At 29.4% G+C, this 16,057-nt stretch overlaps 1 protein-coding gene across 1 annotated transcript in view; it reads left to right on the forward strand.

Annotated features, from left to right (window-relative positions):
* The first annotated feature begins 310 nt into the window (after positions 1–310).
* The window catches only part of LOC126736840 (phosphatidylinositol 4-kinase beta), a 109,805-nt gene continuing 94,058 nt past the window's right edge, over positions 311–16,057 (forward strand). The window contains exons 1-2 of the mRNA XM_050441392.1: positions 311–624; positions 5,882–6,201. Of these exons, the coding sequence (XP_050297349.1) occupies positions 6,014–6,201 (188 nt within the window). The 5' untranslated portion in view covers positions 311–624; positions 5,882–6,013. The remainder of the gene's footprint in view (positions 625–5,881; positions 6,202–16,057) is intronic.

Raw genomic sequence — 16,057 nt, forward strand, 5'->3', positions numbered from 1 at the left:
ATTTGCTGTAAGTGACGTAATACCCAATAAAATAAGTAACTCATTATGAAACATAAAGTCGCTTCAAGTTGTTGGCCCATTTTAAAAAAATTGCATACGGATCCTGAACTTCATCGTAACGCCACTGTCTCACAGCCTGCGAAGCGCTATTCGACTACGATATAAACGCTACCTAATCCGCCTTAATACAAGCTTGTCATATCCGTGATTGCATTCGCCAAATTTCCGACAATTATTAGAAATTTCAAGCCATTTGGCAACGGTGGATTGCAGGCATATTCCTTGATACGATCGTGAATGGTCGTTTACTTACGCAGTCGGCAGTTTGATTTTGACTGGTTTGACAGAACTGGTACAAACAAAAATAATATGGCGTCTTGTTGCATTATAGACTCGGCGTTCCGCAGTGTTTTGCTGTTTTAATGAACGTTTTACGCGATCCTTGTGGTTTGTTTTCGTTGTAAATTAATCTAATTTTATCGTTTAGTTTGTCCGGGTTGGTGTTATCGTAATACAAACTCTAGTATCCCAATAGTGTCGCGTAAAAGATCTAACTGTAGAAGGTGAAGTGACGTTCAGTTGTATTTTTATTACCAAGGATTTCCTTGCTCAGCATAATAGAAAGTAATTGGTTTGCTTATATATTTATTTAACTCAAGAGGATACATGTATAATGTAGAAAGTGTATGAATTGGTTTTTGAGACTGTCCCAGTTTTTTATTGTAATATTTGGTTGGTCCAGATGGCACACCCTTGAATTATTTTCATTTGAAAAACACCCCAGAATATTTCTTCTAGTAGGAGAACGGCCTGTCAGTTTAATTTATAAAATAGGATAACCTTTAAAATTTAGTATATATGGTTTCTTTTTTTTGACTCCTAAGAAGTTATTTAAGTCTTGTCATAATAAACACCATAAACAAAATCAGCCTTAAGTCCCTGTGTACAAAAAAAGTCATGGAGCAAGTCATACATGAATAAAACAATTCCTGGAAATGGAAAATACATGAAAAATACATGAGAATGTCAAATCTAAAGAGACAATTGTATAATGACCCATTTTCTTAACCAGCCCTTAAAAGAATGACATATTTCCAGAATGTCTCAGCAATTTGTTGTTCTTATTCATATACCTATCATGTGACTTAAATTTGTAATTTTATTTAATTGCAAATTGTTTATTTACATGAAAATGTCTTAGTTAAGTAAACAGTTAAGCTGCCTTCAGCTTAAAATAATTGTTATTTATTATTGAGTGTAAGAGAGCATATAACTCCAAAATATTGGGAACTTGGTTGGTTGAAAATATGCAATCATCAGAGGCTTCACCTGAATTGCCTAGTAAACCAGTTACTTGATAGTTCCTGTCCAGGCTATCTGTTTGATAAGCTTAATAAAAGAAATACTCTTCATAACAGAGACATGCGCTTCAATGATTTATTTGATGTTCCTAGGCATAGAACAGAACTTTTCCAACATTTGTTTTCCTATTTGTTACCTAAGTTAGCCAACACTGATATTTTTCGCAAACTGTATGACCTACCATTTTTGACATTTATGAAAAAATATAAGAAACATTTACTTAGCCAAGTTTAAATTGTTAGTTGGTAAAAGCAATATACTTACGCCATAGAATGTCAACGTTTTTTAGTGATTTTATAAAATGTCATTCCTACTTTTGTCTTACCTTCTGTATACCTTTATAATTACAAAAGTATCATTTCCTAGTTAGTACCTTAAGTTGCCAATGTGTAAATTTAATCTTATGTATTTTGTATGTATGCTTGGTTAATAACAGCTATGCTAAACTTCCGCGAGTTAAAAATAAAGGACTATTATAATAATTATTATTATTTAATTTTTACTTTATCCCCTTAAAATTAATGTTTTTCTGAAAATCTACTTAATTCAACACACTCATTTGTCTTAATTCATTCAGCATCAAATCCAATTTGTGACACCACTTCTGTCTAAACCACCTTTTAAGCCTTTTAGTGGATGTTATGGTTTTTTTTAAACTAGGTTCAAAATATACCATTGACTGTAATAAAACCTTAATTATCCATTAGTCCCAAACTTAGTCCATAAAATTAAGTAAATTTAGCATTTTTTAGGTAAAGACCATGGCTACAATTTTAACCCATATATTTAGTATTACTCAAATATTTAGTATTTGAGCATCTAAATATTATGTGATTTTAAGCAGGTATAATTCCTAACATTACTAATAGCAAATTAATTTTACTATAGTTATTAATATAGCTGTTCTGACACATATTTTTCTCATATTGGTATTTTTTTAATTAGCAATTTAAGTTTTTCATTGTATTAATGCTAAAATATGGACTTATAATTTATAACTTAAGAACCCAAATGATTTAGTGTGTACAGATCTTCTCTTCTCTCCTCGTTATCTTGGAAAAGAATATAATACTGTTGCTCATTATTCACAGAATAATAGGAAGAGACACAAAGTCAATAAAATCTGGATGAGAGTAATTTTAAGGTGGTGCTGGCAGTGCTTTTCAGGGGCACATCTTACAAATATACCTCAAAACAGAATATTGGTGGAGGGAACTATATGGCTGAAAGATTTGGATCTTGAAATATTTTATATTGAAATTAGACTTGTAAAATAACATTTACTATTGAAAAAATATCAAAAAAATATTGTTCAACGAGCCAGAATATATAAAACTGAATAAAATTTTAAATTAGTAATAAAACTAAATTGATAGAATCATAGAATTAATTGTTCTATTTGCATAACTGTCATTACTTCTAATGTGGCTACCAACTTATCATGTTTATTTTTAAGAAAAGGAAATGAAAATTGCATGATATACTAAAAATATTTATTCATTTATTAGCATCAAACCAGTAAAAAAATTAGCATAATTAAGTTAATGTTTTCAAAGAAAGATTAACAAATATTTTTTACTGGTTAATTTTTTTTTGTGTCTTGCACTTAATATTTATTTTTCATTGCAATAAACCCATGTCTTCAAAATCAAGATTTTGACAATGATAAATAATTGATTTTAATTTGGAGCTCAACCTGGAATTTTGAAAGCTGAATTCCAGGCTTTATCTAATAACTGTATTCTCTTCATTTAAAGCTTCCCTTAAATTTTTTTACATTTAAAAACTTTTGATAATTGAATGAAAAGAAGAGATTTATTAATTACTATAGAAAAATAAATGTCACTTTGTTTTTAAGCCAATGTATTTTCAAAATGCAGGGCACATGTATAGTACCTCCATCAGGTAGCACTCATTAACATTTAATAATCCTGTATTACTTAATTTTAACTGCTGCATAATTTGTGGCTTTTTAACAGTGAAATAGCTGTAAAAAGGAAATATTGTAGCTTTAATTTTAAAGATGCATAAAACCATAATGATAACTAATGCATTCATATCAACCCAATCATCAAGTGCATAATTTTATATTAGTGAATACAAATATTGAAAATTATAAATTTTGAAAACTATACACTTCCTCAAATACTACCTTTTTTACAGATATAAGATTATTTCATTACTTATATCTAGCATTGAACATTCCCTATGCATATTTTGAAGTATGAATTACTTAAGGTTGATTATATTTTCATTTACAGTAATAGTGTTATTTGAAAAAATGGTATACAAAACACTAAGATAACAGACAGCAAATATTTTACAAGATTTCTAAGGTCATACTAATACTGAGCTCAGGCCTCTAAGCTGTGGTGTTTTCCTTATATCTAGGTAAAAGGTAGACCACAGAGCAAGCCATTAAAAATCTACTTGTCATGTTTGCCACTTCCACCCATTACTACCTAAAATGACAAACAAGTGATTCTCAGTTATTTTGTTTCAATAGCGTTTATATCGCGCCGATCTATTAGGTCCATGGATCAAATGATAGACTATTTTTATTTAGTACAACCCTATTTACAAGGATTGATTTTGAGGGTTAAATTAGGGCAGGATTATCTCTACGATCAAAATGTTAATTGAAGGGACTTTATTAGTTTAGACGAAGAATTATAGGACATAACCTCTAAATCTTTAAAAGCGTTATTGTTGTTTAAAAATAATAAAAATAAACTAATAATTTTTTTAAGGCTTAAGCTTGTCCTCTTTATCTTCTTGTTTATTTTTGTGTACAAAAATAAAAAGCTCGTAAGCTAACATCCAATAAAATGTCAAACTTGTCATTTTGGTACTTAGTACTACGTACGTACGTACTACAAAATAGGTCCTAGGTGTTAGCACCAAAAAAAAAAATTGAATCTACCCAGTTTGGTAAGCATCAAATTCGTGTATCAAATTTTTGTGCACTGCCATTTACACTAAAAAAATAGTCCTCATGACATCATTTGATACATGCGTTGTAAATGTAGCTATAGATTCAAAACAATTGGTATTGGATACCCTAACAGCCTCAATATATGTATTTTGATAATATTCAAATAATAACATATTTTATATCCCTATAATTCAAGGTAATTATGTGGGAAATTATAATAGCAATTAAAATTTCTAACTTGCCAGCTTGTCTCACTTTTAATTGTAGGATGGATACATTTATATCACTATGTTTAAACACATATTACCCATATTATTGTTGGATTTTTGATCAAGTGCAGTTAAAAGAAAAAATGGGAAAAATTGTGGATATATTTTTTAATTGATTTGGTTTTTGTTATGAAAAAAGTTGTATTTTAAAATGAAGAAACTATTTCAGTGAACAATAATTTTTTGAAAATGAATTCTAAGAACTTCTAAGGAATCTTTTGGGCATAAAATTTAAATGAATTCAGTTGCTTGAAAACTCAATCTTGTAATGTCTCGCTTTAAGTTATTCCTACCTACTCATATACTGGCACAATTACTCTTACTCATTCTTTTAATCATTTTTCTTAATAAAATCTTTGGCATACATTTTCTAATACATAGTTGGCTGATCATTATGTACCTTAATCAGAAATCAGAAGCAATTCAAGCAATAAATTATGACTCACTTACAAATTAAATTACAGTCTTTATTATGTATCCAACAGATAAAACTGTAAGGAAACATAAATACATATGCTTTCTCTTGTCTTATTTATTTTGCCAATTACTGATCATACAATGTCTAATATAATCTTTACTCTGATCAAATAAAATTAATTTGCATTATATATAATCACTGTTTTTAATGTTGTAAATGATCTGGTTAACTTTTCTAATTATTGGATTAAAAGTTGTGAAATATTTATTGTTAACTAAAATTAATAAATATTGTTAGTTCTATTTTACTTTTATTACATAATACCTACAAATCCACAAGTAAGCATTTTCTTGTCCTATTACCATAACGATCATAAAACTTATTTTTTATGGCATCCAAACATGCTTTTAAAATGACTTCAATTACTTAACTGCAATGACCCTCCAACCTGTACTAATTCTCTGTTATGACTGGTAAGTTCAGGTCTTTGAACTTTAATGGAATACAAAAATACTTTTTAATTTGGTATTTAAATTAGTTTACAGTGGACTTTGAAATTCAAATTTTCAGTTCCTTTTTATAAAAAGCAAAATTTGATTGATTTAATAATTACATTTTCTTTCTGCTTTTTATTTTAAAAATTATGGCATATCAGTCTTACATCAAAAACTAATCTAATAACTATTAATATGATAATTTTAAATTTTTAATGTAATTATTAGATTTTTTATTTTACAGTAAATTACTGAACCTGCTTTAGAAACACAAATCCCATATTTTTTTTCTGGAATATTTCATTATTTTTGACATACATGACATCAAAACATTCCATACGCATTTAATAACGTTTGAAAAAAGGCTTTTTTATGCCCATTAATAAATAATTATTCTTTTCAGATCATTACAAAACCATTAGCCTTACATCCGCCAACAGAATTACTTTGGCATGCATATATCAAATCTAGAACAATGTGATAATGTAAGAGAGGAGGGTCAGGAGCTAGTGAAAAGTTAGGACTACTGGTCACAATGAGCGCAGGCGCGGCGGCGGTGGCAGGAACCACACTTGCGCAAACTTCTAATCTGTTGTCAATTAGAAGGCAGAAAATTGGTGGTCTCCCTGCGGTTCATGGAAAAGGGGCTGGGGGAATGCCTGCTCCTCATTGTCCTAGGGGAAGGCTGAGTAATCATCAGAGGAATTTAAGTTTGGACTTTAGGTAAGTTCATATAAAATAAGTGATTTGTCTAATATTTAATCAATTTCATAAAGAAAGTTTATTTTCCATTGGAAAAAAGTATTTAAGTAGTGAGAAGAAATATTTAAATATCAGAAAACATTTGCCTTTAACACCAATGTCAATTTTGGTTTATTGTGGCATTGAAAGAATTAAGGTTAGATATATTCCCTTCAGGATTATTAATAAGGGCATTTTTAGTTATAAAGTTTAATGTCAATATGTTATGTTTAATTTTCCATTCCTATTCAAATATTTACTATTAATATTACTTACCAATAAACCTATTTTGTTAAGCTACTTTCCTGTATTCAAGCAGCCAAGGATGTATATCTTAATTAAAACTCCTGTCAAGGCTTAAATTATCATGTAAATGCTTTAGGTATTGTAATGTACTTTAGGTGATACATGATAATCAATAAATTAAAAATTAGAAGAAAATCTCGATAGAGTAATTATTAATTTTTATTTAAGCCAGCTTTTCTTGTAAATGTTCCTGTTTAGATATCTTAAACTAAACGGGTCTTAGAACATTGAAAGAATAGAATTAGTAAACAACAAATTTGGAATGGAAACACCGCAAGCAAAAGCTGATGTCATCTTGAGAAATGTGTGCTTCAAAAGTTATGTGCTTTTGATTTTAGTAAATCTCTTTTTTTCCTATTTTTTAAATCGTACCTTTCATCATGGCAACAATTGTGACTTACAATGGTTTTAAATCTAACCTGTATGTGGCGTCGTTTGGAGTACTCCAAGGGTCAAACATAGGACCATTGTTGTTCTTGCTTTTCATTAATGATCTTTACCATGTTTTGGCATACAATAATTTGCTATTTGCTTATGAAGTTGTACAGAAGAATTGACATTCTCGATGATAATGTTTTTCTCCAACAACAATTAAATATCCTGCATGAATGGTGCGTAAGCAACAAACTGAAATTAAATATTTTTAAGTCTAAAATGATGACATTACTCGAAAGAGTGAATCACTGTTTTACAATTTTAATATTGATCATGATCATCAGAGCATTGCAAAGGTATAGGGGACTTGTCACCTTTGATACTTAGTTAACTTTTATTATATTTTATTTTATTATATCAGAAATCGCAGATTTTTAACAAATATCAATTTAAAATACTCTTTTACTCATTGGTGCAGTTAAGGCTTGAGTATTGCTGCTTGGTATGGTATCCTATTTATCGGGTTGTAGTCTGTATTCTCCAGGTCCTATTAATGCTCTGGAGTGTGTCCAAAGAAGTTTCCTCAAGTTTTTGTATTTTAGATCCATTTTATTTATCCGCAAAGGGAAATTTATAATACCATTTGGCTACTACAGTTACAAACTCCTTCATAACGAAGATGATTCTTCTTATTTATTATCAATGTTAAGCTTTTGGATACCATGCATGAATTCAGTACTTTCCACACCTTTCTATAATAGGGCTTCTAGAACCAATGTCGCTAGAAAATCATCTGTTTTTATAATGACCCAAAATTTTAATAATATTTCTCATTTGTGTGATGTGCACTTCGGTACTCTTAAGCAACTGGGTATTACTGTTAGGCATAATTTTAATTTTGCATTGTATATTTTTTTCTTGTAATTGTAGTTTTCATTAGTTTTACTCTCGTATATTAAATATTGTTCTGTAATTGGTTTTTACTGTTAAACAATAATTTAAAAATTAAATTAAATGTCATCTCGTCAAACGGCTTTGTGTTACCTTCAGCATTTGTGAAGTTCTATATTTTTTCTTTACTTTTTGGTTGAAAAAGGGAAAAGTACGCATTTGAGTGTTTTTGTGAACTGTTACAATGGTAAAAACTTATGCCTTACCATGGAAAAAAGGCGATTCAAGCCGATCTTTCCCCAAGTAAATACCGATACTTTTATAACATCATATCAAGGGAGAAACGTCATCACAAACGTAGAATAATAAAAACTTATTAAAAAATCTATAATAATTATAAAATATTTAATTTCCATAATAATGCTTTTTATTAGATAGCTACATACTTTTACTGTAATGAAGTACGGTAAAAAAACGCATAAAGAGTTCATAAACGGTAATTAACTAATTACAGTAAAGAAAAAATAAAAACTCCAAGTCTTGGTCTCAAAACAGCCTTAACATATGTCATGAAAGTTACATGTTTCGCTAATAAAGCATCATCAGACCCTATAAACTAGATGACCTGCTGAGCAGGTCATCATATACCTGCTCAGCAGGTCATCATATTTATCATATTTTATTTTAAAAAATGCTTCATATTTTATTAACGGGGAACAGTAGTATTGTCTTGTGCCTGTCGAAATAAGTGACAAATTTTTATTATATTTTATAAAGTGTTTTTTTGCCATTTCTACATAAGCATTTGGCATCATTGCATAAGATATGTTGCAAGCAAACAAACTGCCCATAGTTCCAGGTAATGCTAATTCTAGCCTTTCAATTTTATAAGAAACGGGTCGTTCATGGGGCCGTTTCTGTTATCAGCAAAAACAAGATTAGTGCCTATGCTTCGCTAAATTAGCAATATCGACTGAACTATCATAACTGAACCCTCATATAATGAGATTCTCTCTGATATGGTGCAGTTTGCAAATAATTATGTGCATACCGGCTCTCGACCTTCCGGCTATAGAAAAAAACTCTGAATTTATCAGTCTAGTTAGTATAGAATGTTAATCAATTTTGATAATGAGTTGGAAACTATTATGAACCGATATTGTTGTTCCTGACCCTGGAAAACTTGAACTAATTGTTTTACTTATATTTCCATATGGTTCCAGTTGGGAGTCATTTTTTACCTGAATTATTATTAGCGGATCTTGACAAATCGAAAGCAATAATCAATTGCATTAGTTTAAATTTTCTTATCTATAAACATAATTACACGTTTCTGAACCTTTTTTTGGTACTTTAGGCAATTTCCATAGTATTAGTACTGGCAAAATAGATTTACTTAAGGTTGCAATTTTAGTGCAGTTTATCTGCAGGTCATACAAACTGACTTAAAAAATAAATTTTTCAAAACAAAAACTTAAAATTCTCAGAATTGCAGTTACGAATATACCAGCTTATACAAGGAACTAGATAATGGTAATCATTCAAAAAATGTTAGGTATGCACATTTCTAAGTCGGGCATGTAATGCTTGTAATTTATATTATTGGCATGAAATTTTCCACAGGATGTTTTTATGCATGTATTTGTTTTAATCTTAACAAAAATATTTTTAACCTTAAATGAGCGGACTTTTGCAATAAATATTTGCCTAAAACAAAAATAATTTCTTTAGTAGACTGAATAACACTTTTAGGGAATATTCACCCTAGATTCTTACACTGTACAGGGTGTCCAAATTTGGACGCCACTGTAGGTTATCTCGGTTGCTCTAGGAGATAGAGCCTTGCGGTTTTCGGTTATTGTGCTATTTTTTTATGAAACGTAATATGCCATTGTCAAAAATTTGACATCTGTCATAGTTTTTAATCTTCAGAGTGATTTTAAAAATTTTGGATTTTGGGACCCCTCTTGTATCCGTTAATATTTAATTTATTGAAAAAGTAAAAAAAATTGTTTTGATTGGGTTTTTCCGTCGAATAGAAAAATGTTACTTGTAAAAGACTACTATACCATAGAAGAATACTTCTTGAACCATTTTTAAGTTTCTTTGACTTTGGCTTTATTGACTTACTATAGGAGGTTAAGATTTAATGCAAAAAAAATTATTTAAGGTGGTTTTTACAGTATTGCATGATGAATAATTACAACACAGATTTTGACCAATTTTAGTTACTACTATTTTAAAGGTTTTTATTCTACTTTGTTATGTGATATTTAAATGTTTTATAAATTCTGATAATTTTAATTTTATTGATCAATTTATTTTTTATGTTATGTGAAAATAAAGCATATTTGATTTTGATTTGAATACGATTGTATAATCTATTGTAATGATTTACGATTTTGAGATAAAAAATAAACTTATATTTTTTCAAATGGAACACCCTCTGTATTTTTAAACAAAAAAACCGCTAAATTTTTTCCTTTTTAAAAGTATACATATAAGACCATGGACTTCTTTTCAAGAATGACTAAATAGGAGATAATTTTCGTAAATAATTACTTATTTCAATTTTAATATAGGCTATGGTCATACATCTCTATGGAAACAATGCCGCTTTGGTTTTAAGAAAGCCACGATAGAATGTCAGATTCTTATAGAACTGTCAATTTAAAAAAAGCTATTAATTATTTTTTATATTTTATTTTATAGTCTTTATAATATTTATTATTTATTTTTTCGTTTTTAAAAATTTTATCCAATATTTCATAAAAACTGTTTAAAGTTGTTTCCATTTTCTCTTACATAAATTTCACATAATCGTAATGCGTTTTATCGCATTTAAAAGTATAATGCTCTATCTCCTATAGCAACCGAGACAACGTACACAAATGTCCAAATTTGGACACCCTGTACAGTCTAATATTAAATGAACTTTTATTTTTAATTATTTTTAGATGGTATAACAGCAATTGTACATAATAAGATGAAAGAGACAAATTATATAACTCATAATTAACAACAAAAATGACTCTATAATAATTATATTTATAAGTATAATTAACTAAATGCATATAATTATATTTATACAAAATAATTAAAAAGCCAAACTCTAAGATCAAACTAGTCTTAGACCAGGTAAACAATCATGTTATCCAACCACTATAGTTTTCAAAACTCATTAGAGAGCCATTAATGATATAAAGCCATACAGGCTAAAGCAGGCCTAGTTATTAAGATATAAAGGAATGCAAAATTTGTATTTTAAGAACAGCGGGGTTACATATTAAGCTTAGATTCAAAGAGTATCAAGAGTATACCACATTTACATGCTCAAGTGCATAAAAATAAGTTTTGTACAGCTTCAATCATGTCAATGTCAATGTGATAACCAGATGATAGCCACAAAGGTACTCAAAATTTCATCTTCATAATAATTTGTGAGTTTGAGTATAATAGTCGTTGTGATAAAATCTATAACCAGATAAGTTTATATAGACAATTCACCTGCAAACATCACAAATTTGGAATTTTTGCATAAAATAACCAATATCATTTAGAGATATGATGGGTCACAACAACAGCCTTGAAGTACTTCTGCAAATATATTTATTTCATTTCAAATAAAATTGTTCATTGACACATCATGTTTGATCTGCTAGAAAACTGATGAATTTAAACTGAGATTTTCCCTATGTTCCCTAGCTTGCTAATTAGATGGTGATTCACCATGTCAAATGCTTTAAAAAAATCATTGTGAACTCTATCAACATAATTGTCAGTCTCAAAAGTACTCAACAAGGAATTTTGATATATAACTAAGTTTATAATCAATCAACCAATCAATCAATATATGCTTTATTCTCATAAAAGTAAATTTGTTGACAAAGCTGTAAAAAAAGAAAAACATATACACAAACATGTAAAAAGGTTATTTAGCATGCTATGGTCCATCATCCTAAAGGCATTCTGCTTCCATGAACATGTATACCGGTAAAACCAACAACATTCCCATTCTTCAGAAATACTCCTCCAAAACTCTGATCCAAAACATACAAAGCTAATGTAATGTCAAGAGTATCAATATAACACAAACAGATATTATTCACTCCCGAAATATACAATTTTATTAAATGTAAAACTGTAAAAAAAATAAATTAGGGGAAATGATATGGTGTAAAAAATATAAAGAATATACCTAAAGTCCTGCAAGAAAAAGGTAAAAATGACTAAAATCTATCCGACAAAAAATCAGTTATTTCATAATAGCCCTTTGCAACTAAGAGTTTTTTAACATGTTTTCTAAAAAGTTTCCAGCTACCTATACCTTTCAAATCTGCAGGAAGATGATTAAAGAGTTTTTTACCATCAAATATAAAAGGTCTCTTGATCAGTGAACTTGTAGGCATAGGCAAGAGCACATCATTAGCTCGTCGACTGCTATATTCATGCCTATTAGTTGTGTTCACATTTCTAAATTTCTTATGAACGAGGCAAACAGATTCCAATACAAATAAGGCAGGAAGGGTTAGGATTTTATGAGTGATAAATAGCTGTTTGCAAGACTCTCTCATACTCACATTACACAGACGTCGGATCGCTCTCTTTTGCAAAACAAAAACACTATTAAATAAGTAATGTGTGCATGCACCCTTGAAACACAAACCATACCTTAAATGGGACTCAATTAAAGAAAAATAAACATTTCTCGCCATGTCAAAATTAACCTCTCCTGCAACCACTTTAAGAGCATAACAATTTTCTGATATTTTTCTACACAATTGCGTGATATGGCCCTCAAATTTTAGTTTATTATCAATAAATAAACCTAAAAATTTATTTTCGTCTTAGTTGTTTAGAATGTGATTCTCCAAAACACATTATTTAAATTGCATTTAAAATTCATAACACTAGTTTTTGAAATATTTAAACACAGTTTGTTGGAATCACACCATTTCTTGATTTCAACAATATCTCTGTTAACTGTGGTATATAGATTCATCACACTCGTGTCATGCCATAAAATTGTTGAATCATCCGCAAACTGAATGAATTTACCTGAGATCCTAAGATTGGCCATGTCATTAATATAAATGAGGAATAGAAGTGGCCCAAGAACTGAATCCTGAGGAACACCATGAGTTACAAGCTGCTCCCTTGAAAGGGCACCATCCACAGAAACACTCTGCATTCTAGTATGCAAATAAGACCCAAACCACTGAAGAGCCAGACCTCTGAATCCATACTGCTTAAGCTTCCACAGCAGTATTTTGTGACTAACACATAACAGTAAATCTACCTGCTCAACCCATATTGCTAATCAACAGTAATTCTCTTGCAGCTTGAAAATAAAATTATTTGCTGAAGATTTATTGAAGATCATATCCTAAATCTTGCATCAAAATTATCCTCTGGATGCTTTGCAGTAAAAATGGCGGGGCATGAGCTGGGAGGGGTAGTTGCACATTCAGTGTACTTTTCTCTTATTGAGTCCCATCTTCGTTATGGCTTGCCTTTTTGGGGTTTAAGCAACAAGGGATTATTAAACATAATTTTTGTGATTCAAAAAAAGGCAGTTAGATACCTATGTTCCGCTGGGTTAAGAGATTCTTGTAAACCTCTCTTTATATCTCAAAAAATCCTAACTCTTTTTTCTCTTTTTATCTTAGAAACAACTACTCTTATTCATAAATGTCGTAAACTTCCCTCTAACACTGGTCATATGACTCGCCAGGTTAACGATTTTCCCTTACCAATCCCTACATCCTCCATCACCAAGAACTCACTTATATACCTTAGCAAAAAAATTTACAACCATGTTCCTCTATGTATGAGACAAATTTTGGAAGTTAAGCAATTCAAAAAGAAATTAAAATCACTTTTATTATCCAGGGCATATTATAGCCTTGACGATTTTTTTAATGATACCTTTTGACCTGTGCTCTGACATCATTTTAGTGTTTTAGTTTTGCTTCCTATTAAATAATTTAATTTACTTCCTCTAAATTCTGTTTTATTGACAGCTTTACTTATTTTTTAATCAAATTTATCAAAAAGATGCTTTTTTTAATCTGTTTTGTTATAATTAATTTTGGTAATATGTGTAAATTTTATTGTAAAATGTTTTAGATGTTATGTTTGTTTGAAATTTGAAATTTAAAGTGAATTTGCAATTTTTTAGTTTTTAGGATGCTTGTACACAAGATTTTGTTTTGTCTTACATAATATAGCACATTTTTCTTTTCTTTTCTTTCTTTCTTTAGTCACTAGGCTATCACCCTTCAGTTTGGCTGATGGTTGTAAAATTATAAATAAGATTGTAACACTTATACAGTGTCACTCTATGGCCAGTTAGAATATACACTTCCTAAGACTTTCTACAAAATGATTAACACATTATTCACCACCATTTTTGGTAATAGTGCAATTCATAAGGGGTAAACCCGATTTTTTTGCGTGTTACTGATATGTTTCCAAAATAACTTAGGATTAGAGAATGTCCTTTTCAATAGAAAATATGTAATTTGAGGATAGTTTATGTGATACATCTGAATATAAGCAAAAGTGATATAGTCACTCAGAGCCTTAATCATTTACTGTCTATAAGATACCTTTATAAATAAATAAATATTACAAATAATTTAATAAATTTTATTACAAATAATTAGATCATTTAAAAATAGAAAAAAAAATACAATTACTTAAACTATAGTATAGAACTAAATGTTGTTTTTGTACAACTAGCTTCAAGATAGTTAGTCATTGACAATAAATTTTACTGGGCAAATTCAATTGGTAAATATACGAATTTTACAGTTCAATAAAATACAATAAGGCTATATGAAATTATAATAATAATATATCAAGTACTGCCTTGATACTGTGTTATTATGGTATTTAAGCAATATTTTCAATATATCAATAGAGAGAAGTTTGATGCCAGAGTAAAATAAATCATATAATTGTTTGACAGTAAGGTCATCATTCGCTTCATCTAGTAGAATATCTCAATTCCAGGATGTAAGTAATTAACAACATTACATCATTATATCGGCATTACATTGAAATAATTGCATATTGTAACGTAACTCAGGAACACACTTAGTCCAAAAACACCCTCTTTTTATTGACAACGTCAAATTATAAAGCTTCGATCTAACTGCGTTGACTGTTGTTTAATTGTTTCCAAGGTAAATAACAAACTAATTAAAAGGTCACGAAACGCGGTCCCTTTTAAAGATCCATGGAGCAATTTGGCCTAGAAGTTTCTACATTGTTTTTGCTGATAAAGGCCAATAATTTCGAGAGAAGACTTGACAGTCAAAGCAGGCAAGTATTCAAAATCTAGAAAATTTAAACTACCTAAGTATTTACAATAAAATAACCTTAATAAGCTAAATTGGGACTCAAATGGGACCTTTAAATAAGATGAACTACTACAAACTTGGCACTATAGGTGAAAATATTAAACTAAACGTAAGTAGAACCCTAAATAAACTTAACTAATCATTTTAAACCACAAAATGAGAGCAAAAAAGGCTTTGAGAATGATTAACACATTTACATTTTCATAACAATATGTTAATAACAGTTCCTTTACATGTCTTGATTAAAAGGTCTCAAAAAAAATATATGGCTGATAGTGAAAAACTTGATGACTACAAAATTACAAAATTTATTTAACACAGTCCTGTCTACTCTTTACTAATTTCATATTCCCATATATTACAGAACCAAGCGATTGAAAACCCAACATACACTTTCTTCTCTTCACACACAATAGAAAATAATGTGTATGTACACGTACTGTGACAAATTATGTTCAAAATTGCATCCTATTAGCACAAGACTGAAGAGAAAATGATAATTCAAGTCAGTAATGTGCTTATGCAGTTTAAAGCAAAGAAGAACAAAATGATGGTCTCTTCTCGTCGACCATGTTTTCACTCTAAGAATCGGGTGAAAGTTCTTTATAAAAAAACTGCGTATAAAAATTCCTGAATTTTAAATTGTGCATATAATTGGCGATAAAGTATTTGTGTTACGATGAGGTTTTTATTGTAAGATTAAATAGGTTTTATTTCTCTTTAAATAGCTTAACAATACAATTATTTCCATTCTCACCAAGACTTGTACCATCTTTTTTTTAAAATCTATAATTGTTATCTTAATTACTATAAAACTTATAAGCAAGTGTTGAAATTAAAATCTCTTTAAAGGAAATTGAGTCATTTAAAATTAGATTAAGAGGCGGTATAGCAGCTTT

The sequence above is a fragment of the Anthonomus grandis genome, chromosome 5 (assembly GCF_022605725.1).
Source record: "Anthonomus grandis grandis chromosome 5, icAntGran1.3, whole genome shotgun sequence".
NCBI lineage: Eukaryota > Metazoa > Arthropoda > Insecta > Coleoptera > Curculionidae > Anthonomus > Anthonomus grandis.